This window comes from Aspergillus luchuensis, chromosome 1, assembly GCF_016861625.1.
Source record: "Aspergillus luchuensis IFO 4308 DNA, chromosome 1, nearly complete sequence".
In the NCBI taxonomy this organism is placed as follows: domain Eukaryota; kingdom Fungi; phylum Ascomycota; class Eurotiomycetes; order Eurotiales; family Aspergillaceae; genus Aspergillus; species Aspergillus luchuensis.
Genome location: NC_054849.1, coordinates 5806620 through 5834561, shown reverse-complemented (window position 1 = coordinate 5834561; position 27942 = coordinate 5806620). Strand labels below are relative to the sequence as shown.

General features: G+C 49.8%; 11 protein-coding genes across 11 annotated transcripts; 8 read left to right on the top strand and 3 right to left on the bottom strand.

The window, feature by feature from the left end:
- Positions 1 to 1129, top strand: AKAW2_11966A (uncharacterized protein; the record flags this gene model as incomplete). The annotated part of the gene is made up of 3 exons (XM_041684508.1): positions 1 to 440; positions 514 to 678; positions 745 to 1129. 3 exons carry the CDS (start codon positions 1 to 3, stop codon positions 1127 to 1129), a joined length of 990 nt encoding a protein of 329 aa, XP_041538686.1.
- Positions 1130 to 1659: 530 nt separating this feature from the next.
- Positions 1660 to 3582, top strand: AKAW2_11965A (MOSC domain protein; the record flags this gene model as incomplete). Its single annotated transcript, XM_041684507.1, has 4 exons — positions 1660 to 2980; positions 3040 to 3134; positions 3265 to 3355; positions 3485 to 3582. 4 exons carry the CDS (start codon positions 1660 to 1662, stop codon positions 3580 to 3582), a joined length of 1605 nt encoding a protein of 534 aa, XP_041538685.1.
- Position 3583: 1 nt separating this feature from the next.
- AKAW2_11964A (uncharacterized protein) lies at positions 3584 to 8073 on the top strand (the record flags this gene model as incomplete). The annotated part of the gene is made up of 7 exons (XM_041684506.1): positions 3584 to 3999; positions 4050 to 4147; positions 4196 to 4366; positions 4421 to 4445; positions 4524 to 5111; positions 5166 to 5355; positions 5413 to 8073. 7 exons carry the CDS (start codon positions 3584 to 3586, stop codon positions 8071 to 8073), a joined length of 4149 nt encoding a protein of 1382 aa, XP_041538684.1.
- Positions 8074 to 8940: 867 nt separating this feature from the next.
- Positions 8941 to 9536, bottom strand: AKAW2_11963S (uncharacterized protein; the record flags this gene model as incomplete). The annotated part of the gene is made up of 3 exons (XM_041684505.1): positions 8941 to 9171; positions 9247 to 9423; positions 9477 to 9536. The coding sequence occupies 3 exons, from the start codon at positions 9534 to 9536 to the stop codon at positions 8941 to 8943; spliced, it is 468 nt and encodes a 155-aa protein (XP_041538683.1).
- A 1438-nt stretch (positions 9537 to 10974) lies between these two features.
- On the top strand, positions 10975 to 12654 carry AKAW2_11962A (uncharacterized protein; the record flags this gene model as incomplete). The annotated part of the gene is made up of 4 exons (XM_041684504.1): positions 10975 to 11547; positions 11622 to 11982; positions 12039 to 12505; positions 12583 to 12654. The coding sequence occupies 4 exons, from the start codon at positions 10975 to 10977 to the stop codon at positions 12652 to 12654; spliced, it is 1473 nt and encodes a 490-aa protein (XP_041538682.1).
- A 63-nt stretch (positions 12655 to 12717) lies between these two features.
- Positions 12718 to 13044, top strand: AKAW2_11961A (uncharacterized protein; the record flags this gene model as incomplete). Its single annotated transcript, XM_041684503.1, has 1 exon — positions 12718 to 13044. The coding sequence occupies one exon, from the start codon at positions 12718 to 12720 to the stop codon at positions 13042 to 13044; it is 327 nt and encodes a 108-aa protein (XP_041538681.1).
- Positions 13045 to 13574: 530 nt separating this feature from the next.
- AKAW2_11960S (uncharacterized protein) lies at positions 13575 to 14706 on the bottom strand (the record flags this gene model as incomplete). Its single annotated transcript, XM_041684502.1, has 3 exons — positions 13575 to 13621; positions 13681 to 13854; positions 13932 to 14706. 3 exons carry the CDS (start codon positions 14704 to 14706, stop codon positions 13575 to 13577), a joined length of 996 nt encoding a protein of 331 aa, XP_041538680.1.
- Positions 14707 to 15898: 1192 nt separating this feature from the next.
- AKAW2_11959S (nucleobase:cation symporter-2 family protein) lies at positions 15899 to 17740 on the bottom strand (the record flags this gene model as incomplete). The annotated part of the gene is made up of 2 exons (XM_041684500.1): positions 15899 to 17600; positions 17649 to 17740. The coding sequence occupies 2 exons, from the start codon at positions 17738 to 17740 to the stop codon at positions 15899 to 15901; spliced, it is 1794 nt and encodes a 597-aa protein (XP_041538679.1).
- A 5036-nt stretch (positions 17741 to 22776) lies between these two features.
- On the top strand, positions 22777 to 23061 carry OLE1_2 (stearoyl-CoA 9-desaturase; the record flags this gene model as incomplete). Its single annotated transcript, XM_041684499.1, has 1 exon — positions 22777 to 23061. One exon carries the CDS (start codon positions 22777 to 22779, stop codon positions 23059 to 23061), a length of 285 nt encoding a protein of 94 aa, XP_041538678.1.
- Positions 23062 to 23277: 216 nt separating this feature from the next.
- Positions 23278 to 24207, top strand: OLE1_1 (stearoyl-CoA 9-desaturase; the record flags this gene model as incomplete). Its single annotated transcript, XM_041684498.1, has 1 exon — positions 23278 to 24207. The coding sequence occupies one exon, from the start codon at positions 23278 to 23280 to the stop codon at positions 24205 to 24207; it is 930 nt and encodes a 309-aa protein (XP_041538677.1).
- Positions 24208 to 25143: 936 nt separating this feature from the next.
- On the top strand, positions 25144 to 27402 carry AKAW2_11956A (M3 family metallopeptidase; the record flags this gene model as incomplete). Its single annotated transcript, XM_041684497.1, has 3 exons — positions 25144 to 26460; positions 26510 to 27150; positions 27210 to 27402. 3 exons carry the CDS (start codon positions 25144 to 25146, stop codon positions 27400 to 27402), a joined length of 2151 nt encoding a protein of 716 aa, XP_041538676.1.
- Positions 27403 to 27942: the final 540 nt, after the last annotated feature.

Below are 27942 nucleotides of genomic sequence, written 5' to 3'. Positions count from 1 at the left end.
ATGCTGACTGCCCCAATAACCGGGCCCCAGAACATCCCCTCCGACAAGAACGTGTCCGAAAAGGACCGCAGCCAATTGACTGAGATCCAAGCACACTTGATCAAACACGGTGACGGAGTTAAGGATATTGCCTTTCAGGTCGACGATGTCAGAGGCGTGTGGGAGCATGCCATCCAAAATGGGGCAACCTCAATCCAGAAGCCAACTATACTTAGTGATGAAAAGGACGGGGAAGTACTCTATGCAACAATCAAGACGTACGGAGATACAGCTCACACTCTGATCAATCGGTCGAATTATCGAGGAGTATTCCTTCCTGGATTTCGCCCGGTAAATGATATGAATGCTCTGAACGAGCTACTACCCAAGGTGGATCTGATTGAAATTGATCATTGCGTCGGGAACCAGCCTTGGAACGGTCTCGACGGGATTGTCAAATAGTAGGCATACCCTTTCCCTTATCTCGTCATTCTAATATCTCCAAAGAAGTTTGCTCATCATCGTATCTGTTAGTTACGAGGATGCTCTGAACTTCCACCGCTATTGGTCTGTGGACGACAAAGATATGTGCTCGGATTATTCAGCTATGCGATCAGTTGTTGTGGCATCTCCAAACAATGTGATCAAAATGCCGATGAACGAGCCAGCCACAGGTCTGAAGAAATCTCAGATTGAAGAGTGAGTCGCAACACCCCACCTAAGAAAGGTCCCGGTGGTATAATCAGTGCTTATGTATGTGTCTAGATTCGTGGACTACTACGGAGGAGCCGGCTGTCAGCACATCGCCTTCCGAACCAATAACATTATTGAAGCTGTCGAAAGCCTTACAAAGCGCGGCATCAGCTTTCTTTCCGTCCCTAGTAGCTACTATGTCAAGATGCGTGAGAAGCTGGCTATGAAGAATGTTAAGATTGCCGAAGATATCACCCTTTTGCAGAAATACAACATTCTTATCGACTTCGATGAAGGGGGATATCTTTTGCAAATCTTCACGAAGCACGTGGGTGACCGTCCTACCGTCTTTATTGAAATAATCCAAAGAGAGAATTTCGATGGGTTTGGGGCTGGGAACTTCAAGAGTCTGTTCGAGGCTTTTGAGAGGGAACAGGCGTTGCGCGGGAACCTTTGAACTTTTCGAATAAGCACCCAAGTGCCTTTGATGACGCAAATTTTTTAGAGCAGATAACATCCCTTCCTTTTGCTGGTTTAATTTTGAGATCTTGTACTTGATGTCGAAGATAAAATATATAACTTAACGAGATACGCCTCCCCTTTCTCATATTGTCTTTCCTTCCTCCTTGTGTCTCCAAAGGGATCAAAGTACACTCGTGTAGTCATGGCGCGCAAAATCGGGCGTGTAGCCGATGAACTTTTGGACCAACATCGCATTTCTGGCTGTCTGGGATTGCAGGCAAGTTAGGGGTATTTTCAAGGTAGCTACAAGTGCCTGGTAAAGCTTAAACCCAAAGTTCATCCAGAAGACAAGCAGCCTTGGCTATGAGTGGACCCACCATCGGCATCTTCCGACACCGGCGACTGATAATCTGATAATCACTGCCGACGCCATTTTCAGGAACAATTTTTCCATCTACAATCATCACCTTCATCAGCAATATCGACCGATTATTGAACCCCTTACCCCCTACGTACCCACCATCAATGCTAGGCTTACACTCTAGCATCCCTGCCACCATTCAAAATGGTTTAAACTCTGCTCCAAATATCCTCCTCCTATCCATCACCCTCCCCATCCTCCTCTGCATTATTCTCCTTCTCCCCTACATCAACCCCACATCCCCGCCCCCAAAAGGCTGCCGCAGATTGGGTCTCTTACCATCGCAGCGCTCCAACCTGCACGATGAATACTCACCCAAGTACACCCACGGTGTGCCCAACACCGACACAGACCCCGACACCGGGCTACCAGCTTGGCGCATAAAAGCACTGTTCACGTATCCGATCAAGAGCTGCGCAGGAGTGGAACTCGAGGCAGCAGATGTGATAGAGACGGGTTTGAAGTATGACCGGCTGTTCTGTTTCGCGGAGCTTTTCCCATCACCACAACCCACCACTGCTACCACCAACACATCAACCTCAACACCAAACGAAAAAGAACAGGAAGAAGAGAGTGGAACCTGGACAGCCCGCACCCTCCGAGATCGTGACTTCCGACAGCTTGCCCTCCTCCGCCCAGAGATCTGGATTCCTGATCCATCGTTACCTACATATTCAGCCACAAATCCAGAGACATTATCAAACGGCGTCCTGCTAATACACTACCCCCTCCCACCATCTCGCAACCCCCTAATAACTCTGCTCAGAACCCTGCACATCTTCCCATCCCAATCATCCTTCACCATCCCCCTCGACCCCCCGCCTAACTCAACAACACAATTCCCCCTCACCCCCGTCAAGATCTGGAAAGACATCCCCCTCGCACACAACTACTCCCACCTCCTCCCCGCAGCCCTGAAAGATCTCCTAACATACGACACCACCCTCCCATCCCATCAACGGAGAAAACTCTCCCTCTTCCGTGCAAGCACCACTCACAGACGAGAAATCTACCGCAACGCCCCTCGCAAAGAAAATATAGGCTTCCAGCCCGTGACTGGCTTCGCGGACGCGTATCCGATCCATTTACTCAACATGGCGAGCGTGAGGGATGTCGCGGCCAACTGTGCGGACGAGATTCCCGAGCTGAGTGTGAGGCGATTTAGGGCGAATGTGATTGTTCAGGGGCCGGGGAAGTTTGTTGAGGATGAATGGAAGAGGATAGTTATTGGAGATTCTTCTGGCGATGGGGTCGAAATCTACACGGCATGCCGCACTATCCGGTGCAAGTTACCCAATGTGGATCCTGATACCGGGGTACGACACCCCAGGGAGCCGGATCGGACGTTGAAGAGGTATAGACGCATTGATGTGGGGGATTTGACCAATGCATGCTTGGGGATGCAGTGTGTTCCTGCTGTTAAAGGTATCCCCTTTCTTCTTCGTTTCAATCGAGTTGTTGGACAGAACTGACTGATGGTATAGAATTCACCCTGCGTGTCAATGATCCTATCACGGTGTTGGAGACGGGCGAGCATTGTTATATCAAGATGTTGGCGCCGGGGGAAAAGGTTGAGGGGGTATAATCACGCATTGTGCTATTCGTGAAGTTGTGATAATCTTGTATCATTATTGTATTAATAGGTTTCTTTTTGTGAAGCTATTATTTATATTCTCCTATACATACTTGCTTTTCTGATATGGTCGTAGGTTCCGTCTTCTGGCTCCCGCCGCTTTGATGAGGGTGAGTATTTCACATCACATATAACCGCTCAGTGTGAGCACCAAGCGCTCAAGGCCGGTCAGTGAGCAGTCACATCTTCTCCGAGCTACTCATCCGCCCCTGTGTTTGTAGCCTTGTGAGACAATTTCACGTGACGTCCATGTATGGACTAGTTTATCTCCAATCTGGGTTGCGCCCGTCCACTAGCTCGTACTTCCAATGCCACCTTCAAGGCTGTAGCCTCCTGCCGTGGAATGTTGCCTCTAGCAGCCTTGATTCTGATTTGCATGCTCGTGCGCACTTGATATGGTTGAACCAATTGGCCTTGTAGGCACCATCATCGGCATCGTCCAGGTATGTGCTAAGTTGGTGTCCGTGTGCTATGACTACCGCATGGGCGTCCGAGACGCGCCCCAAGATATTTCTCGGATTCTGGACGAGGTCTCCAGTTTTGGGACCATCGCACAGCAATTGGTGAAGGCGATTGAGTCCGCCAATGCCTCGTCTTTGCCGTCCTTGCAGACAATGGATGGGAATGATGGCGCTCTCCGCAGGTGCTTGGTCCAATTGCAAGACCTCAGAGCAAGCTTGAAATTGGGGAAATCCTCTAGTGTGGGGCGTGCTCTGGGGTGGCCTTTGCAACTTGTAGATGTGGAAAAAATGTTGCAGACCCTTGCGACCACCAAGAGCAAGCTGCAATCGGCATTAGCAGCTGATAATACGTAGGTGCTTTGTGACAGAACACCCGTTGGTCTTCTGACGGTTCGTCTAGCCAGAGCATGATGGAGGTATTGAACCCCACCCGGTCTTCACCTAGTGTTCAGAAGAATATTACTAGACTCTCAGAGAGTGTGGCTCAGTCTGATGAGGGTAAGCCGAGTTTCAGAGTCAATATAAGACCGCTAATAACAGTCTTAGGCCATAAAGTAGCTGAGCTTCTCAAGCAGCTGGGCGGACGCAGTCAATCAGCCAAGCAAGAAGAAGAGTACCAAAAGTGTGCTCCAGCTACTGGTGACTGGCTATTGAACATGGAGCAATACATGAAATGGAAGATTAGCCGCAACAATCTCTTGTGGATTAAGGGGGCTGGTAAGTGGCTCCCTCAGTACTGAGATTAACCAAACACTCATGGTCCTACTCCAGCTGGATGTGGTAAAACCGTCCTATGGTACGTGTGCTCCCTATCGGATCCAGTCGACGAATGTCTCTGCGCCCATTTTAATTATGATGGTCTGACAACTAGCAGTTCGAGGATCATTAAGGATCTTCAAGACCACTGTGGTGGGGAGCAAAGTAGCAGCCTATGCTATTTCTTCATGGATGCGTCGGAAGAAAGAGGAGTCGACATCAACCGCGTGTATGGATCCTTCGTCAGGCAGCTGATTCATCAAGGAGCAACCATTCCTCGCTATCTCCCGAGGCCGTGGAGGAATCATAACAGCCCATCCGACGAACAGCATTCAGTTTCATGGAAGAGGTTACTGAATGGCCTCTTATTGCAGTTCGAGCATAATTACATTGTTCTCGATGGTCTCGACGAATGCGAAGAATACCTCCAGAGTGGAGTTCCCGAGCTTGCGAATTTCGTTAAGGAGATGATGAAACAGACAAAAGGACAACAGCATTTAATTGTGTTCAGCCGAAACTTGGAGCAACTTCGACACGCTTTCGAGGGCCTCAAGATCTCCACTGCTACAATTGATGAATCAACAGTGAATGTTGATATGCAAACAGCACTACGACACCAGTTCTCGCATCAGGGCAAACTTGCCCGGTGGCCAATATCGTTGAAGAAGAAGATTGAAGAGAGCCTCTTGGCCCAAGCCAATGGCTCGTGCGTATTCAGCCCTGACCTGCAGAACTGTTGAGTGGCTGACACTTTTTGCAGATTTCGTTGGATGGACTGCCAACTGCAGACACTGCGACGGTGTGCGACACCACAGGCGGTACACAAAGCTCTCAGAGACCTACCAAAGTCATTAGAGGAACACTACACCACGACAATCAACAAAATTGATGAGAGCAACCGCATTGCCGTGAAGAACCTTCTACGCTGGGTAGCCTTTGCTCTTCGGCCAGTGAGTGATCATCACAATAGGAAACCAAGAATCATTCCTGCTCTGACGCATTTGCAGCTATCTTTACATGAGATTACAAGCGCCATAGCTATTAATGTCGATAATGGAGACATTCCTTTCTATGACGTAAACTTAGAGCCCCTCGACCCAGAAAGCTTCATTGATTCCTGCTCCAGTCTTGTTTCAACTTACTGCCTTTGGGACGAAACGAGTGGCACCCAGTGTGTATATGTCAAGCTAGCCCATTTCACCGTTCGAGAGTTCCTCACTTCTGAAGTGATCTTGCGAGGGCCATGCTCCGACTTCTTCATGGATGCGAGATTGTCCCATGCGGTCCTGGCTAACTGTAGCCTTGCGTACTTTCACCATGCGGTTCAGTCTGCCGCCCGCGACCTCTGGATTTATCATCCGCTGGCACGCTATGCAGGGCACTTTTGGAACGAGCATAAAGATCGTTCTCAAGGCGCTTGGCAATACCTCAAGCTAGAATCTATTTTACTAGATCTCTTTGACGAGAATGGGCCTTATTTTGGGCTATGGAGCAAAGTGGCAAAAATTGACCGACCATGGCTGCGGGATGAGCCGAGCGACACCAATGACTATACAGCATTATATAACTCTTCCTACTGTGGTCTGACACGAGTGGTGAAAGTAATTCTCAGCAAGGGTGCGTCGCCAAATGTCTCCGGCGGCTTATACCACCGTCCATTACAAGCAGCCGCATTCATGGGCCACCTGGAAATAGTCCAATTACTGATAGAAGCAAAGGCCGAAGTCAATGCAAAAGGCGCTGCACTGAGTACGGCGCTTGGTGCAGCAGCTGCTCAAGGTCATTCAGATGTCGCCATCACGCTGCTAGAGGCTGGTGCCAAGGTCAACTTCCCGAGTCCACGGATTTTTGGCAGCCAAAGGTCGGATCCTCTATTTCTAGCTGTTGCGAGGGGCCATCTACCTGTCTGTGAGATTCTGCTCAATCACGGGGCTGAGGACTACCACGACTTGAAAGGACGCCCTCCATCAGCCCTAGTGATTGCAGTTTGTAGTGGTCGTCTTGATATTGTGAAGACATTGCTAAGGTGTGAGCGCATCACAAATTCAAGGACCATGAAGAACAGAGCCACAGAAGTCATTAGGCCTGCCCAATGTGGCATCACCGCCGCCCAGTATTACGCCGCGTCTGGCGGCCACGTCGACATATTGCGCGAGCTGATAGCCTATGGTATTACACCAGACGAAGCATTGAGATACGCAGCTCGTGCAGGTGACGCGACGCTCGTGCGACAGTATCTAGACGAGGGTCTCGACGTCAACAGCCACGCCAAAGTCTCGGATCACCCAATAGCTCTCCAATCGGCGATAAAAGGCGGGCATACTGCGCTTGTGCATGAGCTGCTATCTCGCGGAGCAGATCCAAACCTTGAGTCACACTTTTTGACGCCCTTGAGAGCTGCGGTGGACGTGGGGAGTTTCGAACTCACCCAGGTCTTGATCAATGCAGGCGCAAGAGTGGATTGCCACCGGGCTCTACAAAGCGCTCTATCTCAGAAGAGAAAAGATCTTGTTGATTTCCTCCTGCAGAACGGAGCAGATACGCATCGAAACTTACGAGATGCTGTTCGGGGTGCCGACCTTCGGGCTTTCCAGTTCCTTATCGATAGAGGTGCAGATATTCATCGCCAAGAGCCCGATGATGAGACATCCATATTGGGAGCGGCCGCATGGGGTGGTTCAATCTCTATCGTGACATACTTACTCGACAACGGATTGCAGGATCAGCTCAACCCTGGGCCTGAAGACACCCCACCTCTGCTTGATGCTGTTGCCGCCACTCGGCCACTCATTGTGGAGCTGTTGATCCATCGTGGAGCTGATGTTAATGCCTACCCCGAGGCAGCCGAAGAGCGCCGTTTCACTGGATCATACCGTTTATATGAGAATCATCGCCGCTGGCCACCTGAACCAATATGTGAAACGGCACTGACACTAGCAGTTAAGGCAAACAATCGAGATATGGCTGAACTCCTCATGCGACATGGCGCAATGGTCACACCGAGTTCACCAGACACCGTTGGCACACCTCTTTTGTACGCGGTAGGAGATCAAAATATTGGACTTATTGGTACGCTGCTAGATAGAGGTGCCGATCCAAACCAGAGAGGTACCATCGTAGAGGAGGGAAAGCCATCATTTCCCCTCCTCATTGCAGCAGAGAATGGTAACACCGAAATTATCGACTCGCTCTTGAAAGCAGGTTCAAAATTAGATGATCAGGACTCGGAAGGCTTCAGTGCCTTGCATGCTGCGGCTGCCTGTCGCACGTCAGACGGACTCAAGTCACTTCTCCATAAACACGGTGCGGACATGAATGCAAGGCTCTTGAATGGCAGTCTACCAATCCATTCGGCTGCATCGAGGGGCACCCCAGAGAATCTTGGAATATTACTTGAAGCTGGCGCGGACATCAACGCCACAGACGACAATGGTCGCACGCCCCTGCATTGGGCAGCAGATAGTGGCAACTGGGAGACGACCGAAGCTCTCCTGGACCGGGGAGCCCTGGTAAACGTGAAGTCTCAGGACGAAGGAGCCAATACCCCGGTGGACATGGCTTTTTTGGCAAGGGATGAAGCTATTTCGTATTGTAGGCGCTTCTCGGAGGACTGGGACGATGAGAGGATAGAGAGGCTGTTGCAGAGACTGAAAGAAGCATCGGAATGAGTGAGGACTCTATTATCTGGTGAGATGGTGATAACTCAACGAGCAGTAAAAATACTCTTCGGGGGATCTAGAAAATCAAATCATTATCTTGTCCTAGTTTTGTATAATATCGTAACAGCAAAAACAGCTTGCGATATGCGGTCTATCAATTGTTACTCCCACGCAAATACTACGATACATTTCAAGTATACCCTTGAACGGTTTCCTACTACGACTGTCCACCGCAACATCCACTCCAGTATCATCTCTCGGGCGTGTGTACTTCCTTGTCAGCGGTTATTAGGGGTTATTGGAGATTATCGGACCCCCTCTTGAGAGGAATTGCTCGAACTCTTGGCGTGTGTGCGGAGGTATGTCTGTGAATGCACCACATTTGAAGGGATAACTGGCAGATGGATGTATGAAGAAGGGAAGGAGTGATAGTTATAAAGTAAGAAGGAATGTCTTCAACAGTCGTGGTAACAACAAAAAAGAAAAAAGAAGAAAACGAAAATTTACATACAACAGAAGGGATTCGCTGGTGGTCACCCACCCAACTACTAACCTCCCGGCGTGTGGCTTGAGTACGGCTGAGCGGACGGGAAGCCCTATTTTCCACACCCTGTGGTCGTATGTGCTAGATGAATAGGAAAGGCCTAATATATTGTCAGAAAGAGCCAATAGTGATAAGTAATGCTGGTTTGAATCATGGTTGGAAGCGAGGGTTTGCTGTATAAACATGATCGCTGTCAGCACTCGGAGTCTGGTACGAGTGGATTCAGATCTATGTCAAGCCTAGTAGTAAGTTCAATGGAGAAATTTCCCACACATGCATCACTCAATCACAGACTTGTATTTACACGCATCCCACCACTGGCCACATCCCTATCAGTCGCTACCATACTCCTGGATATGCAAATCAGGTTCGTTTCGGAAGTAGGTCGTGGCTCCGATCGGGATACGATCATTTTCGATATATAGCGTCTGCGTCGCACCCACAAACACGGTGATAACCCCGAATCCGTCGCGCCGAGTCCACAGCGGGAACGTAGCTATGGACTGCTTCGGGGCTGGTGCTGCGGGGGCAAGCGTTTTCCGCGTCGCAGGAGGCGTAAACGTCTGGTCAATCAGGAAAGTACTAGTAAGCCTCTGGAAAATAGGTCGATAGGAAAGACGCGATGGAAGACGACTTACTGTAGTGGACAGATCAAAACCGACCCCTGTAGTCGAGGCATTTAGACCAGCATCAGTCCATAGGCGGGATGGCCGGTATTGAGAAACTACAACGGCGATGGCCTCGGTGTGCTCGTTGACTACCCAAACACAAGCGGGTATTCCCTGAATTACCCGGAGAGCCTGGCCTACGAGACCCTGGCAAGTTGCTTGTTAAATAGGAGCTAGGCATGTAGGTGGAAGCTGCTCACGTTTGTCTCTGGAATGAGGTGTGGAGGTAGGTCAGGGAGATCCTGGGTCTCACTGAACATCGAAGGAAAAATTCGTTCTTGGTGAGAAGGACTGCCATTGCAAAAGAGTTATTTTTCCCCGGATAATTTAATTTAACTCCAACGCAATATTGGAGCGGCTTTTGCTTTGCTTTCTTTGTTTTCTCTAGTGGCTGTTTTAGATTGGCAATGCGAATAGCCACTTTGATAATTTAGCGAGATGCTAGTTCTGAACTAGTACTCAATTACCCAGATAGTAGAGGGAAGCCTGGCATTGTCATGACTTGTGTTAGGTTCCTGAGCCGATGAAAGCTCGGTAATTTACTCATGAAGGGGCGCAGATATTTGACACTTAGAAAATTACTATACTTTTCATTCAAAGGTTTGCTGGCTTTTTCTCTCTATGCATCGTACTAAAAGAAATAACTCATCCCAAAGACCCAGAGTTACAGGCCCAAGCTCCCCTGCCGCGCAAGCTTAAAATATCCACTAAACTTAGGGTGTGTCTCGGTGACAGTGGGTAATTTTACCACGAGGATCGCCCAAGCTAGTATAAAACATCTAGTGAATTGATCACGGCCTGATACCTAGTAGAAGTTCCGAATACACAAGGGATATAATACAGACTGGGTTGAGATTTTACTAGCCTTTTTTACTTGTGTGCCATATACCTGCCACGTCTTTGTCTTGTGGCAGAATCCAGATTTTGCTTCAGGTAGATCCTATAGAACTATATCGACACCTGGGTGCAACGTGCACAAACTGAGGTAATAAGATGTCTCTCGCTAATAAAGTATAAAGCTATTCTATAAGCTTTCCGAATTACGGCGCTATATGACAAACCTATTAGATCAGTGAAATGTACGATGCTCTTGTTAGCCTCGGATAACATTGAATGAATGATGCCGGTATCAATGCTTGAGACAAAGAAAGGCCCGCCCGTATACCGCATAATTAGTTAAATTCGGTGTATTAATTAGCTGTTTGCCAAGCCCATTTCTGCCACAGTAGCATAGTGTACCCCGTGACCCATAACGTCCACCACCCCATCTAGAATGCAAACATCGATTGAGCACGTTCCCTAGGTTCACAGTTTCGTCATATCAGGGTCATCTAATCTGCCGTATGTTTTGAGAGAATCTCGAGCTCCAAAACTCTACAATAATTTTGGTCAGTCGTTTTTATAATTTCATCAGGAAGAATGCAAGGGCCCCAGAGAAGGAGAATTTCACGATCGGTGAAATCGACCAAGCAGCATCACATTTGAATGAAACTACATTGCTCCGTGTTTATTCCGTTTCTCGCTCTTCTCTCTCTCTGTTTTTTCTCTTTGGCTAGACATCACCAACTAAATAATGCTTACACGATGATAGCTTCATCCATTGAATCAAACTGACCCCGCAAAGCTGACTGAACCAACCCCTCCGGTGCTGTTGCTACTGCCAGTTTGAATTCAATATCCTATAACCCACCCTGCTCAATGATCACCCTTTGGTCGACTGTCCTGTTCGGCAGCGTAGTATATGCCGCTACGCAGACCGTGTTAGGGCCAGAGGGGGCTGATCCCTTTAAGGTGTTTCGCAGCCCACACTTACCGGCATATTCAATTCGCATCCAGGAGCAGAATGACTCGATCTGTGATGCTCGTTCACCCCAATTCACTGGTTGGCTCGACATTGGCCCGAAGCATCTTTTCTTTTGGTATTTTGAAAGCCAGAATGACCCCTTCCATGATCCCCTAACGCTATGGATGACTGGGGGCCCAGGAGACTCGAGTATGATTGGACTTTTCGAAGAAGTTGGCCCTTGTCGGATTAATGAGTTTGGGAATGGAACTGATCACAACCCCTGGGCCTGGACCAAGAATTCATCACTTCTTTTTGTTGACCAGCCAGTCGATGTCGGGTTTTCCTATATCGATGAGGGCTATGAGCTGCCTCATGACTCACGTGAAGCCGCGGTAGACATGCATCGGTTCTTGCAATTATTCATATCCGAGATTTTTCCTCACAAACAGTTCCTTCCCGTTCACCTTTCTGGTGAATCTTACGCAGTAAGATGGAAGCCCCTCCCCCCAGAAAAAGCTTGCTCAGTGTTCTAACAATTACCTTGTGATACACTGTGTAGGGCCGGTACATTCCTTATCTGGCGACCCAAATCTTGGAACAAAATGAACTGTATAAAGATAGCCCCAGGATACCGCTGAAATCGTGCTTGGTGGGTAACGGATTCATGTCACCCAAGGATGCAACGTTCGGGTATTGGGAAACACTGTGTACTACTAACCCAGGAGTCCCATCTCCTATCTTCAATAAAACTAGGTGTGATAATATGGCGGCGAATATGCCGCACTGTATGGATCTATATGACATATGCATTCAACACTCAGACCCCGCGATATGTCATGCGGCCCAGTCCGTCTGTTACGATGGTGTTGTAGGGTGGTATGATAACGAGGCCGGCGCTGATGGCCGTAACAGATTTGATAGTGAGTTGTTATCATCAGAGGCTCATGGGCCAAATTATTGCTAAGGATGACGACAGTCACTGCACCTTGTGAGATTGACGAAATGTGCTATATCGAAGCGGCTCTAATTGAGAGATATTTAAATTCGCCATCTGTTTGGGAGGCCCTGTCGCCACCGCAACAGGTTACAGAATACAAATTCGTCGCTACTTCTGTTATTGATGCATTCGCTCAATCAGCGGACGGCATGGTGTCGAGCTCGAAGCAGATCGCTTTCTTACTCGCAAATAATGTTGACTTCTTAGCGTATCAAGGCAACCTTGATCTCGCCTGTAATACGGCTGGCAACCTACGTTGGGCGAACTCGCTTTCTTGGAAAGGCCAGACAGAATTTACAGCAAAGCCCTTACTTCCGTGGGTCTCGATCAACTCTGGGAGCCAGGAACCTGTGGGATTTGCGAAGGAAAGTCAGATTTCGGTCGGTGAAGGGACGGACGAAACGTCACGCTTTGCCTTTGTAACTGTGGACAACGCTGGACACCTGGTAAGTCAAAGTAAAATTTCAGGAGAGAGGGGTGTAATGACCCAGTTGGCTAACAAGTAGTGTTGGTACTATGGTAGTTGCCCCAAGATCGGCCGGATGTAGCGCTTGACATGATGATTCGCTGGATTACTGGGGCATCCTTTGTTTAACAAAGAACAGTTGCGGGACTCAAAGATTTCAAACTGACCTACTTACTCCGTACCTTTTATAAAATGGGCTCGCTGCCTAGGTCAAACAAGGGTGCTCGGGCAAACAATACCAGTTTCGGACTAGGGTCCGTCTGCTCTCATCAGCCCTTCCTAGCTTGGACTTTTGTCCATGTCCCTGCTGCCTCGGTCCATCACACGCCCGCTTCCCCCCAATTTCCTTTCCTTCCCTTCTCTTTTCGCTTTATTATGCTTGAGTGCCCGATCTTCCCTGCATGCTATGCCTATTTCAGTGTACGCAGTTTGGTTCTTTTGTCCGAGGAAGACAATCATCATGCCAAGCGCCGTGCGCTGGGGGCTGATCAGGCTTGGATTAGGCACGATCCATTCTAATTTGCCATGGGCCGCTCGTAGTATGTGAATCAGGTACTGAGAGATTTAGGTACTTAAATACGTTCTCAAGATCGGACTTTTGTTTTCTGGCCACACATGGCGTCAGGTGGGTGTTCATTGTTATTTAAGATTGCAAGCTGTTACTGGTTGTTATATGTCTGGATCTAGCTGCAAGGCTGGCCAGAAATCTAGCACATGTTGTCCGGACGAGGGACCATTTGCCGTCGACAAATTTTAGGTAACAGTAAAGAGGGTCCTTTTGTGGTTCCAAGCCAAATCCCTGGCCATAGTAAGGGGTAGGTGTCATTGCAGCGGCAGCTGAGCTCAAGGACGTGCGCGGCGTCCGGGGCGATTACGAGGCTGCATCTGATAATTAGTAGGGTCAAGCCCATGGCTAGGTGATTATTACAAGATAGCCCGGGACTGAGGCCCATCAAGATCCGAGATTCAATCGGTTGCATTAAATCAATGCATGAGACAAAAGTGACCGCAACCGCGGTTAAAAAATCAGGGTCGTAGGCACATCTCAATCAGCAGAACATCAACGTCACCACCGCCACTCCCATACAGGCCACACCTAGAGTACAAACTGTTAGTCCCCGTCCATATAAAAGATATCTTCAAGCCTAGACCTACCCAGAACAATATTCATATAATAGTATCCTGCACTCTCAAACAGGAGCCCAGTAACAACCGGGCCGAGCATCAGACCGACGTTGAACGAGATAGACACCAGTGCGAAGCACCTCGCGCGCCCACCATTGGGCCCAAACAAGGTGGGAGTATCTTTTTCAACTTCCTCTAGGAGGACTACTCATCGTCAGCATTCATCCTTTATATTGCTTTCCACGCTTATTATATATGAACTTCGGGACTGTATGACTTACACCTCATATGAAACGACCCGGCACCTTGAACTGACGACATCACTAACCCGATACCACATATACATACAATAAAGGCTACTTCTGCATCTTTGTGGTTTCCACTAGCCTGGGAAACATCCCTGCCAGGTACACCTAAGTAACACATCAACGGGCATAGAAGAGCCCAACCGACTGCCGTTGGATATCGCATACCGACACGATCCCGGAGGTGGCCAAATAGGGGAGACAAGAAGATGATAGGGACTTGAAGAGCAAAGAATATCGCCCCGACTGATGATGGGCCCCAGTTAAATGTATCTCGAAGATACACGGGTAGAGTGGCGTTGAATGCTGCCCGGAGTGCGGCTTGGGACATTGTGTTCACAACGGCTGCCCACATTCCAGTGTCTTGGAGCATTACGGTGTAGTAGTTGCGATATTCCGTGGTTGCAGGGCTGGAAGACTCCGCTTTTGTTGTGGTATCTGGGTCAAATGAAGGTGATTGGGGCAGGAAGGGGGACGCTTCGGGGACATTTTGACATAGCTTGCTGCGGTTTGCAAGTCTGATTGGAGACTGGGAATCCAATATCTGATAATCAGGCTGAAACATAACAAAACGCGCAATCATGTCGAGGATCAGCAGAACCATTGGCAGGGACCAAGCTGGCCAGTATCCGAACCAGCCTAACAAAACACCCCCGAGCATCGGTCCGCTGACCGTTCCCAACGTTGAAAAAGACATACTCAGTCCCAACATTGCCCCGGCTCGCGCACTACCTGCGAGCTCGGTGAGCATGGTCGTGCACGCGAGCCATGCAGCCGAGGCAGCTACTGCCTGTAGAATCCTGCCCAGGTATAGCACCCATGCTGGGTCACCAACACTATTAGCATTCAGAGCAAGAAGTATATATGGCTAGGGTGATGGGTACATGTGGTGGTGATTGCAAACAGGGCAGTTCCAGCCAGACAAAGCACAAGAGCCAAATAGAGCGGGATCTTCTGGTTCGAGATTGTATCGAACAGAGCCGCGCAAGAAGGGGCAGCGAGGATTGACGCCAGGCCGTGTAGGCTGAGCAGGCTGTTGATGGTAGCAGTGGTTTTGGAGGGATCGTTGTGAAGACGCTCTTCTAGCATATATGGGAGCATCGGTACGGGGAAACCGGCTAGAAGCGATTCTGTCCACTGGCTTGGTTAGTGGATGTGAGACAGTTGTCGGCGGGAGTAGGCAGGTATGTGTGTGCCTTCGTACCAGTAAACATGGCCAGGCACGCGGTGGCGATGACGAACTGGCTGGAAGATCTCCATCCCTGGGTGGTTGGGCGTCTTGTGGACACATCCATATTGCCTGTAGAGGTTGACAGGCAGGTTCCAGGTCAAGACATCCCGTCTCTTTTGACAGAATGAATGAGACGTAGGCGTTCTGTTGATTGAGTTGACTCAGGGTGGGTGCGCGCCACAATCCACGCAGAGGAATGCAGGGCACCACCCATGATCAATGTGCCTTGCGATGATCGGCAGGCGCAGGAACAACATCGCGCGTGAGATCGCCCAAAGACAGGAGGGGGTCGGAATCTATTTGTACTCGGTCTGGCCAACTTAAATGCAATGATATCGGTCGATGGGCGGGGAAAGACACGTTGGTGTTATTTCGTCCATATTCGTCCTGTTTCAGATCGCTGCCCAGATTCGGCTAAGTTTGTCTGCTCATTGACCAGCATCCAAGGAAAGCAACCACCAACCGTGTTGAGCGGGAATGCTGTGCTGCAACTTGAACACCACGTGGACACGGAAGAAAGTCCGGCAGGAAATAGAATCTCGGGATTCGGGTAGATGGAAATAGTACTACTGCTTAGCCCTTCGTCGCTTCTACTAGGTACGGAAATGTCTCGATAAAAAGAAATTGTCGTATTAATTCAAATGACCATCTAGGTCAGGGTATCCAAATAAAACCATATCGCCAATCAAATCAAACAGAATAGTAAACAAGATCAAACACTCGAGGGCTCGCCCTTCGTGTACTGCGTGCTCTCCCTCGATGTCATCACCTCCTCGCTTCGTCGGTAATCACCCCGTGCCTCCAGAATAGCTGCCTCTTCCTCTGGATCCTCCGGAAGAATCAGGTTGAGGATCAGCCCGATCAGAGCGGTGATGGCAAACCCGTTCTCCATCACCAGATCAATAGCATCTAGCAATCCTGTCAAGCCACGGTTGTTACCGCTGTAGGTAAAGACGTAGTCGAACCAGTCGGATACCAGGGTGGCGCCCATACCAACAGCGAACGAAGCGGTCAGGATGAATCGGTTACGACGCGTAAATGGCACATTGGTGATAATGCGAACACCGGAGATCGCCACAGAGGAGAAAAGGAATGTCGTCATGCCACCAAGAACACTGTTGGGAATGGCAACCAGTGCCGCGGCGAATTTGGCGAAAATTCCCATAATGACCAGGAAGAAGCAGCAGCAGTAACCAGCTGTGCGGTTGGCGCACTTGGTCAGCGCGATGACACCGTTGTTCTGGGCAAACACCGACATCGGCGTCATCGTCATGAGGCCGGCCAGGACACTGGTGAGACCGTTACCCAGAACACCACCCTGAATACGCGAGTCGAAAGTGGGTCCTTCAACTTCGACCTGGGATACATCGCAAGTAGCAGTAATATCACCAATAGATTCCATCATGACCACAATGTACACTGCCAGCAGTGGAAGAATCATGGGCGGATAGATGGACAACGGGAATGTCTTCACCCAGATAAAGGAGGCCACCGGCGCAGCGTCAATACCCGATCGATCAAAGTATCCGCAGGCAGCCGCCACGATACATCCTACCAATAATCCCACCACGACCGAGCAGGATCGCATGATTGGCGCACCAAACCGCTCACAGAGAATGATCGATACATACACCAGAAATCCGAGACCAATAAACTCCGCACTTCCCCAAGGCAGAGCATGTGGGGCATCCGCGCTAGGACACAAAGCACCGTTTCCAGGATTCTCAGAGCAGGTTCCAGAGCCACCTGCCCAGTCCTGGAAAGCGGATTCGATAAGACTGGCTCCAATCAGGAGAACAGTGGGTCCAGTGACGAGGGGAGGAAAGACACGTCTCAAAATTTTAGGGCTCATGAAGGAAAGACCAATCTCGAGAAGCGCACACAAACACGATGTTCCCAGTAGAGCGCCATAACCTTTAGGGCAGGGCAGCTTGGTTCCATCCTCAGCGGTCGGGCAGTATCCACTGGAGTACATTTGTTCAAAACCACCAGTTGCGACGGTGATTGTAGCAAAGGAGATTCCCACCACTGAAGTCAAGCCAGTACCAATGTAGTATTTCGTTCCGTAGATGTGGAAACGGAACATCTGAATGGCGGATAAGATACCGGAAGCGATCAGGGACGTTGAGACAAGGTATTGGTAGTCTTCTGTTCCGAAGTTGGCACCAGATGTGCCTCCGATCAAGATAGGAGGTGAAATAACTGACGAGTCAGCACTAGTCAGGATTCGGAGAGGATCTAACTCACTGCCACCCAGCATTGCCAGCGCATGTTGTAGTCCAAGCAGCATAGCCAATACGATAGGTACATTGTCTTCGAGCCCGAAGAATGGTGCAGAGCTTCGTTTCTTTGTGATGAAGGGGATATTCGGAGTGAACAAGTAGGCGTAATCATAGTCTCCAATGAGGCCCTCTCTGCAACGTATTAGCGCGTCGACTGGTTAACGACGTTCCATGACCAACCTTGTGGTGAAGGTTTTGACCAAGCGGCGGCCGACGTCATTCCAAGTCCGCTTAGGCCGGAAGTCCGGGCCTATCTGGTCAGGACCGTCCATTATGTGAGGGAGTCTAATGTGTAACAGATGTTGATGTAGAAGTGTAGATGAAACTCGATGAGTTGCGGACGAATAAAAGATATCTCGATGTTAAGATATGGACCCAGATGAAGTAGTCCGAGTGGAGTGAGGGGTCGGTTCTTAGCAATGGCTAGTTGGATCTGGGGAATAGACTAAGACCATTCCAAACATCGACGGGCGAGGTGTCTATATACATGAACCATCTTCCGTGAGCTCGAAGATGAATCGGGATGATTGAAGCTCGGACCGGCGTGGATGATAGAGCTATCAGTGGCGAAGGTGATGGATGAATCAATCGAATAATGGTAGGCAGTGGTTATCTCTGGGCGCCGGCGTGGCAGACACGCGAGCTAATTTCCAAGCGAGCTGCAACCTGCAGCAGACCGGGGCAGCGCTAGCGATGACTGGTTCGTCTGGCGATTACGCTGTTCTCGTCCAGGCTTCAATTGTGGGCCCTCCGATAAGAACGGACGGCTGACACGCTGCCCTCATGTAACCTCCCCGGCCGCTTATCAGTCCCCAGATCGGGTACCGCCGAAATCCATCTCTTGCGTCTCCCCCCTGATAGCCGGTGGCCGATGGGTCTTGCACTGACGAACCCGATGAGGCCGGAGTAGAACTCATCCAGATTGTGGGAGGACTGGGGGGGGGAGATGATCGGACTGATATAAGCTAAAGGCAGACATGCATAAGGGGAGAATCGAAGGGCCGACGATGCTTCTTTCGCCGGGTTGCAGTCCGGGGAACACCAACCCCAATGCGGCAATCCATTAGTCATAGATTCAAACAGGCCCAACTTTATCGTAACCTTGACTGCTGCCCGTGACTAACAGCGTAGCAGTAGTTTATATTGTACCTGGTGTTCTGTAACGCGCATATATTCCACATAGTATTGATGTAAAGACGAATTGAACGATAAATATGAATGCTGGTGTCTTCAAATATTATGAGCATCAAATCCTTCTCAAGTTGTCTCCACGGTAGGAATGAGAGAAATGTAGGATCTGCGTTCGCTTTAATACAATGGAGGATTGAATCCTTCGCATCTTCTTGGGTCTTGCATGATCCTATAATAAATACTTTATATGAATGTAACTCTACTATCGCTGTCAAGACGGACTATTTATTTTGACTAATAGCTCTTAGTAGTATGTCAGACTGATGGTGATGAATGTAGCGAAGGACTATATATGAACGCTTCCAACCGTCTCCTAGACTCTTCTAGGACAAGTCACGATGCACCAAATGCACGCTATACAGCTAGCTTGATAGTTCATAGTAAGTGCTAGCCTGGTGGTATTCTTTGACACATCAGACTCCATAATCGGTGGAGCAAGTTCATGACAGTTGCTCTAATTGTTCTGACGTTTTCGCTAAGGGCTGTCACATAATTGTCGTATCAGGTTTTCCTCAAAGTCCTGAATCCGTGTTACTGACTAGTTTGTACCAGCATACTTTCACATTTCCTTTGTTGGGGTATTGTATATATATATATATATATATATTACATATTTGATAGACACATCATCTGACCACTCAATATTAGCTTGAATGGATTTTCCTGGGTATCAATATTATGGCCAATAGAATGGTCTGGACTCGTGTTTATAATTAATGCACAGGTGCAATTTCAGATCTAACAGTCATTAGATGGTATCCATACAATGTGGACGCTATGGATAGTATCAATTCAAGGAAAATAACAAAGTTCGAACGGTTATGCCTTTCCCACAGATGTCCTTCTTTATTCCACCAAGAATGTAGATCTAGACTGAACGTCATGCTTATGTTCTGAATGAATCTTTGAATCACATATTATCTAGAAATTATGAGGTTGAAGTACATCAATAACGCATATCCCGAATCGACCAAATAGGTAGACACTAGTCATGAAGAACCAGCATACCCACCAACCCCTGGAGTTGCCGAACGAAAAGTTGAAGTGAGTCTGTCACAATGACTTCCTAGCAGGAAGAGAGCCCAGTATTATATACCCATCTATCAGAGACTAAACCTCGATGCCCAGTCACACTTCCTACGCATAGATCCCCACTCCAGACAATGCTCTTTTACACTCATCACATCTCAGCATAACCCCCCGGCATACGGAAATACCCATACTCCGCAACTATCAAGCGCAACCTTAAATAATCTATATTCAGTGACAAATACCTCCACTAACACCCTTACTATAATCCGATAATAACTATTCTCCGTTTCTCGGAACCTTACTCTCCGACACGATCCTCGATCGGCAAGAGGCTGAGCATTGTCTAGTTCTATCTAGCCGTGGGGAAACGGAAGGGGCTAGAGTTACTAGTGGAGCCGGTCCGTCAGTCCGAACCACGTCTTCTTGGCCACTGCCAACCTCGGATCGGCAAGGGCCGGGAGAGGGGAGGCTTTTCATGCTACGTTGCGGGTGATTTCGGAGGGGAGGTATGTAGAGGTAGCGTATGGTGAGTAATGGGGTTGGATAATAGTTGGTGTATATTTTAATGGTTTGGAGATTTGTCATGGGGATGTAAGGATGATCGAATGGTTATGGAGCGGTATATTGGAATATGGGATGGGAATGCTTCTGGTTCTATCGTTATTTTTGATAATGTTTCTGAAGTGTGTAGGCAGAGGTAGACTTGGCATAGTCGACCAGTCATCTTCGGGCGAGCTGCGATGCAATGCTAGACTACTAACTGTTGTGTTCAATCGTTGGTGCAATATATCTATACTATTGGACTGCCCGTGAGATTATAGTACAGGTACTAAGCATAGTAGCTGAACAGATTTTAGGTCATTGCTATTGAGCTTGATAGACGTGGGAGGATAAAGTAGTTTTCGTACATCAGTACTAATATGCCTCATATCATCATGGAATAGATAGTACCAGAAGTCTCAAACGTAGTAATAAGTAGACGCGGCATTTTGCGATCGAAGTGTTAGTAGTTGGTGTTGTATATATGGAAAATGGTATAGTATATATTCCTTTTGTGTCGGTCGAACAACCAGTAGTAGTCGTCGAAATGTACCCGGTATGCACTGCAACGGTATTTTCTTTCCTGCAAAACCCCGGAGTAGGATTAGTAGCATTCCTACTACTGTCATCTGCCACCGGTGAGGGGATAAAATCCAGCATTTTGAAGCTGATAGAATTGATCGGTGATCTACCTCACTATTCGGGATATCTTTGCATACTAGTCAAAATATCCAACTGGAGTACACCCACATCAATTGAACACTATGTGACCATCAATAAACTATGTTGATCATTAATGCCTACTAATTGATCGCCATACTTATGGTGTGGTTCTAATGAGCCGTGGAATAGTATATTGCTCTCACCGTCTCAAATAAATACCTCGGTCTATCCATACTCCGGACCGAGTGAAGCGCAAGGGATCTACAGACTCAAGTCTAGGAAAAGCAACAGCCAAATCTCACGCAATGCGCAGTTTAACAATCTGTTGGACAAATCAGAGACTTTCCCAATTATTGATAATTTTATTGGCGGTTAGTGAAAAATGATTTCAAATTTTGCTGAAACCATAGGGTATGGAAGAGATCTGTCCCAACCAGATGAAAGTGGCACGACGTGTTCAACGGAGCTGTAATGGCCCCGGTCCTTAACTTTGATTCAATGCCACTGGGGCCATCTGATAACGTGGGGATCCAGTGAAATTGATCCCTTGTCTGGGGAATGATTTCAAGACTTGCGGTGTGGGGGGCCTTGCTTTGGATGGGTTGGCATGTCCCAACCAAGCTTGGATCATGTGATTGCCTGAGGCGATAAGACTCAAGGGGAGGAATGTCACAGTGTCACGTGGTGCAGAGCTGTCAAATAGTGTGAAAGAAAAGTGTTGGGGAGAATGCGTGCCTGAATCATGTGGCGACGATCATCAGGTTTTCTACGGACTTTCAACTTTCAAGAGCATTAACGGAGCACCCGGGAAGAGTTTGTGCCGAGGAGCTTGCGGCTCGCAGTAATGCCAAAACTGAATTTGGCGTTTCAAACTCGGCCGGTGGCAATAATGTCCACTCATAGGGCTGCCTTCAACGGAAAAGTCTGAGCTGAGTGGACCAATGAGTGATCCAAGACATGCTGATTATAGCACTAGATTGCGTTAGTGTGGCCACCGCATAAGCAAAGACTCCAATGTTGCGATGCTCCAGAATTAGGATCAGCTTTGAAAGAGATGGGGTCAATTGCTCAACTCTTGAGATTAGACGGAGTTGTGCCACTCCGTGCAGGCGATACTTTGATGCGGAAAAAGAAACCGTCCCGAAATCCAAATCGGGATGGAGAGCCACGGATCAAGCCACCCGAGGCATGACACCAGCCACACAGAGCGATCAAGGGGCAAAAAACGTTGGGGATTCAACGAATGGTTGAACTGTTGTGATTGGTGGACCACTCCCGGCCTTACCTAAAACGGCAGTGTCTGGCCGGGCAGCACCATCGAATCAGAAGTGGCCCAACAAGCTTAGTTGGATGAACAGGCGGCGCTGTATGGTTGGAGATACTCCGGCCATTTGCCATCGCGGATACACTCTGCGATCCGGACACCTTCCAGACGTGCCTGGATAGTAGTATTGATTTTCTTCTCTCTCCTTCCTGGTGTCTGTTGAAACCCGTCGGCCACTTTGGGACCTCGGGATCTTATGATTACTTCACTGATCTACCAGTGAGCTTGCCGTCAGGCCACCCTTCTTTACTTATTCCACGCGCGTGTCCTCATAGTCGCATCATTATTATCGATTGTCCGCCTTGCTTTTCCCCAACCATCATCCGCCGGTGGACCCTGGTAGAGTTCAACTGCCTCCGAATTTTCCCTCCTTCACTGGCTCAGATCTGCCGCTTACTTCTTCGGTCTTTCGATTGCATTCCCCACCCTTTTTCTCCGTCTCTTTTTTATCGCTCGCCTCTGGCCCTTTCCTTTAAACCCACCCTCTCCCGCACGCATCCTTCTCCTCCTCATCCGAACCATACTGCAGGGGTCGACATACACACGAAGGACATCACCATGTCTGCAAAGCCAGCAGACGCCTCCCGGCCTCGCGCCGCTGACCCCAAGAAGGTCCACATTGCCGATACTGTCATGACACGCGGCAACTGGTACAAGCATGTCAACTGGCTGAACGTCTTCCTCATCATCGGTATCCCCTTGTACGGCTGTGTCCAGGCCCTCTGGGTGCCCTTGCAGGTCAAGACTGCTATCTGGGCCGTCATCTATTACTTCTTCACTGGTCTCGGTATCACTGCAGGTTGGTTTGCCCCATTCAAAGGTAACACTGTCAAGACATGCTGACAAACTTTGCCTCCAGGATACCATCGTCTTTGGGCTCACTGTTCCTACTCTGCTCGTCTTCCTCTCCGTATCTGGCTCGCCGCCGTTGGTGGTGGTGCCGTCGAAGGTTCCATCCGCTGGTGGGCGCGTGATCACCGGGCTCACCACCGTTATACCGATACCGACAAGGACCCCTACTCCGTCCGCAAGGGTCTGCTCTACTCTCACCTGGGATGGATGGTCATGAAGCAGAACCCCAAGCGTATCGGCCGCACCGATATCTCCGATCTCAACGAAGACCCTGTTGTCGTCTGGCAGCACCGCAACTACCTCAAGGTCGTTTTCACCATGGGTCTGATTGTTCCCATGCTCGTGTCCGGTCTTGGCTGGGGTGACTGGTGGGGTGGTTTCGTCTACGCTGGTATCCTGCGTATCTTCTTCGTCCAGCAGGCCACCTTCTGCGTCAACTCTCTGGCCCACTGGCTCGGTGACCAGCCTTTCGACGACCGCAACTCTCCCCGTGACCACGTCATCACTGCTCTTGTCACTCTCGGCGAGGGATACCACAACTTCCACCACGAGTTCCCCTCCGACTACCGTAACGCTATCGAGTGGCACCAGTACGACCCAACCAAGTGGAGCATCTGGGCCTGGAAGCAGCTTGGTCTGGCCTACGACCTGAAGAAGTTCCGTGCCAACGAGATCGAGAAGGGTCGTGTCCAGCAGCTCCAGAAGAAGCTTGACCAGAAGCGTTCCCGTCTCGACTGGGGTACCCCTCTCGACCAGCTGCCCGTTATGGAATGGGACGACTATGTTGAGCAGGCTAAGAACGGCCGTGGTCTCATTGCTATTGCCGGTGTCGTTCACGATGTGACCGACTTCATCAAGGACCACCCCGGTGGCAAGGCCATGATCAACTCTGGTATTGGCAAGGACGCCACTGCCATGTTCAACGGTGGAGTGTACTACCACTCCAACGCTGCCCACAACCTTCTCTCGACCATGCGTGTGGGTGTGATCCGTGGTGGTTGTGAGGTTGAGATCTGGAAGCGGGCCCAGAAGGAGGGCGCCGGCTATGTTCGTGACGATGCCGGCCAGCGGGTGATCCGGGCTGGTGAGCAGGTCACCAAGATCCCCGAGCCCATCCCCACTGCCGACGCTGCGTGAGCGGCGCGATGTCCATGACCGTTTCGCCTTATATTCTGATGTACCATTTGCGAATACGCTGTGTTTCCCACTCCGACGATCCTTCGTCTTCTAATTTAGCACCCGGGGCGTTTATTCTTTCGTGTGTATGGCGTTGTTGGAGTTGGCCTTACTCTTTTATGTCGACGGAGCGAGTTTGAGTCGACGCGGGTTTACCTATTTCATTTGAAAAAAAGCGACGAGATGTGACGAGGAACATCGATTGTTGAAATCGTGCATAGAATCCAGATATCCAAAGTGTGATTACATATTTATGAACAGTTGCCTGTAGGTCTTTTTAGCTCTTGTAGCTACGTAATAGAACTGTAGAAGTGGACATAGAAACCCTGGACCCGGCAGACGTAGAGTGGATCGGGGTGTCAGAAGGGCCATAGCTTCGTCATGAGTAGTACATGTTGGAAAGATCGAAGAATAGGGAACCAGACAGGAGGAAGTGTGGAGTGCAAACAAAGAGAAAAGAGAAGCTGGGGGGAGAGATTAATTAGTTAGTGGTGGAGGAGAGGGAAAACACATGATCGGCCGGACTGCAGGCTCCGCCGGGACCAGCTCAGCTGCACTTCTGCATCACCAAACAGCTCCTCCCCCCAAGAGTGTCCACTGTCGAGCCACGTATTGATCCGCTTCTTCCATTGCAGTAGCTTGCTTAGCACCCCGCCTTTCACCACCTGTGCCCCTCCTACCGTCACCATTCGCTCCCCTCTCTGTCGCACCTTTTATCTACCCGCCTTCCTCGTCCTTCTCGTGGGCGTTCTCCTCGTCACCGTGGCTCCCCCGCTTCGCCTTTCCTCTCCCGCCTTCAGACTTTCCTCGGCCTTGGGCCATTTCCGCGGCTCTCGACTTCCTTCAACCTCGCATTCAGCTTTGACAAACCTTCGCAAATCCCTCACAACTGCCAGCATGGCCCCCGAACACCTCCGCCGCCCTCCTCAGGCTCCCCCCGTCTTCACCGCAACTGCTCAATCCATTGTCGATGACGCCAAGCGACTCATTGAAGCCTCCCGCAAAGTTCAGGATGACGTCGTGGCTACCGTCAAGCCCGACACGGCTACATTCAACGCTGTCGTGAAGCCTTTGGCCCAGGATGAGAACGTCATGTCCCTCGAATCGCACATTCTCGGCTTCTACCAGGCCGTGTCGACGCAACAAGAGTTGCGGGATGCCTCATCCAAGGCGGAGGAGCTCATGGATGAGTTCTTCATTGAAGCTGCCATGCGCGAGGATGTGTTCCAGCTCGTCGACGCCGTGCTCAAGAAGAACGAGTCTCTTGACCCCGAGTCTCGCCGTCTGTTGGAGAAGGAACACAAGGATTTCATCCGCAATGGCTTGGGTCTCCCGGCTGGTCCCAAGCGTGACCGGTTCAAGGAGATCAAGAAGCGTCTCAGTCAGGTCAGCATTGAGTTCCAGAAGAACTTGAACGAGGAGAACGAAGGACTCTGGTTCACCCGCGAAGAGCTCGACGGTGTTCCCGAGGATGTCCTGGCTGGGTTGAAGAAGGGTGAGGGTGAGCACGAGGGCAAGCTCTGGCTGACCTTCAAGTACCCCGACCTTTTCCCGACGATGAAGTACGCCAAGAACCCCGAGACCCGTAAGCAGGTCATGATCCAGAACGAGAACAAGTGCAACCAGAACGTGCCTCTTTTCCGTGAGGCCATCATCCTGCGTGATGAGGCCGCTCGTCTGCTCGGTTACCCCAACCACGCGGCATTCCGCATTGAGGACAAGATGGCCAAGACCCCGGAGACGGTCAACACCTTCCTGGGTGACCTGCGGTCCCGTCTGACAGCCGGTGGGCAGAAGGAAATCAAGAACCTGCTCGAGTTTAAGAAGTCCGACCTGGAGTCCCGTGGAGAGAAGTTCGATGGTCACTACTACCTGTGGGATCACAGATTCTATGATCGCCTTATGTTGGAGAAGGACTACTCTCTGGACCAGCAGCTCATTGCTGAATACTTCCCTCTTCAGACCACCATCCAGGGCATGCTGAAGATCTTCGAAGAGCTTTTCGGTCTCGTCTTTGTGGAGATTACTGGTGAGGACCGGGAGAAGGTGGCCCCCACCGGTAAGGGCAGCGACATTGTCTGGCACGAGGACGTCCAGATCTTCAGCGTCTGGAACGATGAGGGTGAGGGCAGCGGCTTCGTCGGCTATCTGTACTTGGATCTCTTCCCCCGGACCGGCAAGTACGGTCACGCTGCCAACTTCAACTTGCAGCCGGTAGGCACCCTACACAGCGCAAAATAGCAATATTTACTTACATCTATAGGGTTTCATCGACGCGGAGGGCAACCGCCGCTACCCGGCCACTGCACTGGTGTGCAACTTCACCAAGCCGACTCCCAAGAAGCCCAGCTTGCTCAAGCACGACGAAGTCGTGACTCTCTTCCACGAACTCGGCCACGGCATCCACGACCTCGTCGCGAAGACGATCTACTCCCGTTTCCACGGCACCAACACCGTCCGGGACTTCGTCGAAGCACCCAGTCAGATGCTCGAGAACTGGTGCTGGACCCCATCCCAGCTCAAGTCCCTCAGCAAGCACTACTCCACTCTCTCTCCTGACTACCTCGCCGCCTGGAAGGAGCAAGCCGGTAGCCAGGAAGCCCCCTCGGAGCAGATCCCTGACTCCGTTATCGAGAACCTCATCCGCACCAAGCACGTCAACGATGCCCTGTTCAACCTTCGCCAGCTGCACTTTGGTATCTTCGACATGACCGTCCACCAGCCCGAGAGCCACGAGAAGATCAAGGAGCTTCCTATCTCGGCTACATACAACTCCCTGCGCAAGCAGATCACACAGATGGAGGGCCCGGAGAGCCTTGGCCTGGGCGAGGAATGGGGCCACGGTGAAGCCACCTTTGGTCACTTGATTGGTGGCTATGATGCCGGTTATTATGGTTACCTGAGGTATGTCTATCCCACATTCGGCGTGACCATTATAAGCCAAGTACTAACACTCATGACAGCTCGCAAGTCTACTCGACCGACATGTTCTACACCGTTTTCAAGGACGACCCCATGAACCCGACTGCTGGCCGTCGCTACCGGTACAAGGTGCTTGAGAAGGGAGGTAGCCAGGATGAGATGACGACATTGACGGAGTTCTTGGGCCGTGAGCCCAAGACTGACGCCTTCTACAAGGATATGGGATTGGCTTAGACTTGGGAGGATGATGAAACCCAGCCGACTTGGATAATAGTAAAGGGCTGGATAAAGCAACTGCTGTAGATGATAATGTTGGAGATAGTCATTGACTACTTCGAATGAGAAATCTGAATATATACATATGAATTTCAAACCAATCAAACACCATCGAGTGAATTAAGTATCCTCTTCATACTGCAGCAAAGCCACTGCACAACGAAGTAGTACCTTAAACCTGATGTATTTCCGCCCCAAGCCAATCATCGGCAGGTAATCTTCCACCAACCAACCACCAAGACACCCAATTTCTAACTTCCAAGCACACAAAACACCAACAATCCACACATCTGTATATCTATCTTCCCTCCTATGTTAATTACCCTCCAAAACCATATTAATGCCCCGCAAAAGCAACATCACATCATTGTAATGCGATTGCCCACGACAAGACAACTAACCAACCACCACCGCAGCGATCTGTTCAGATCCCAAAGATTCCTTCTTATATGCAGCTTATATCAACTGTACATGAGTTCGGGAATGGATGTTTCAAGA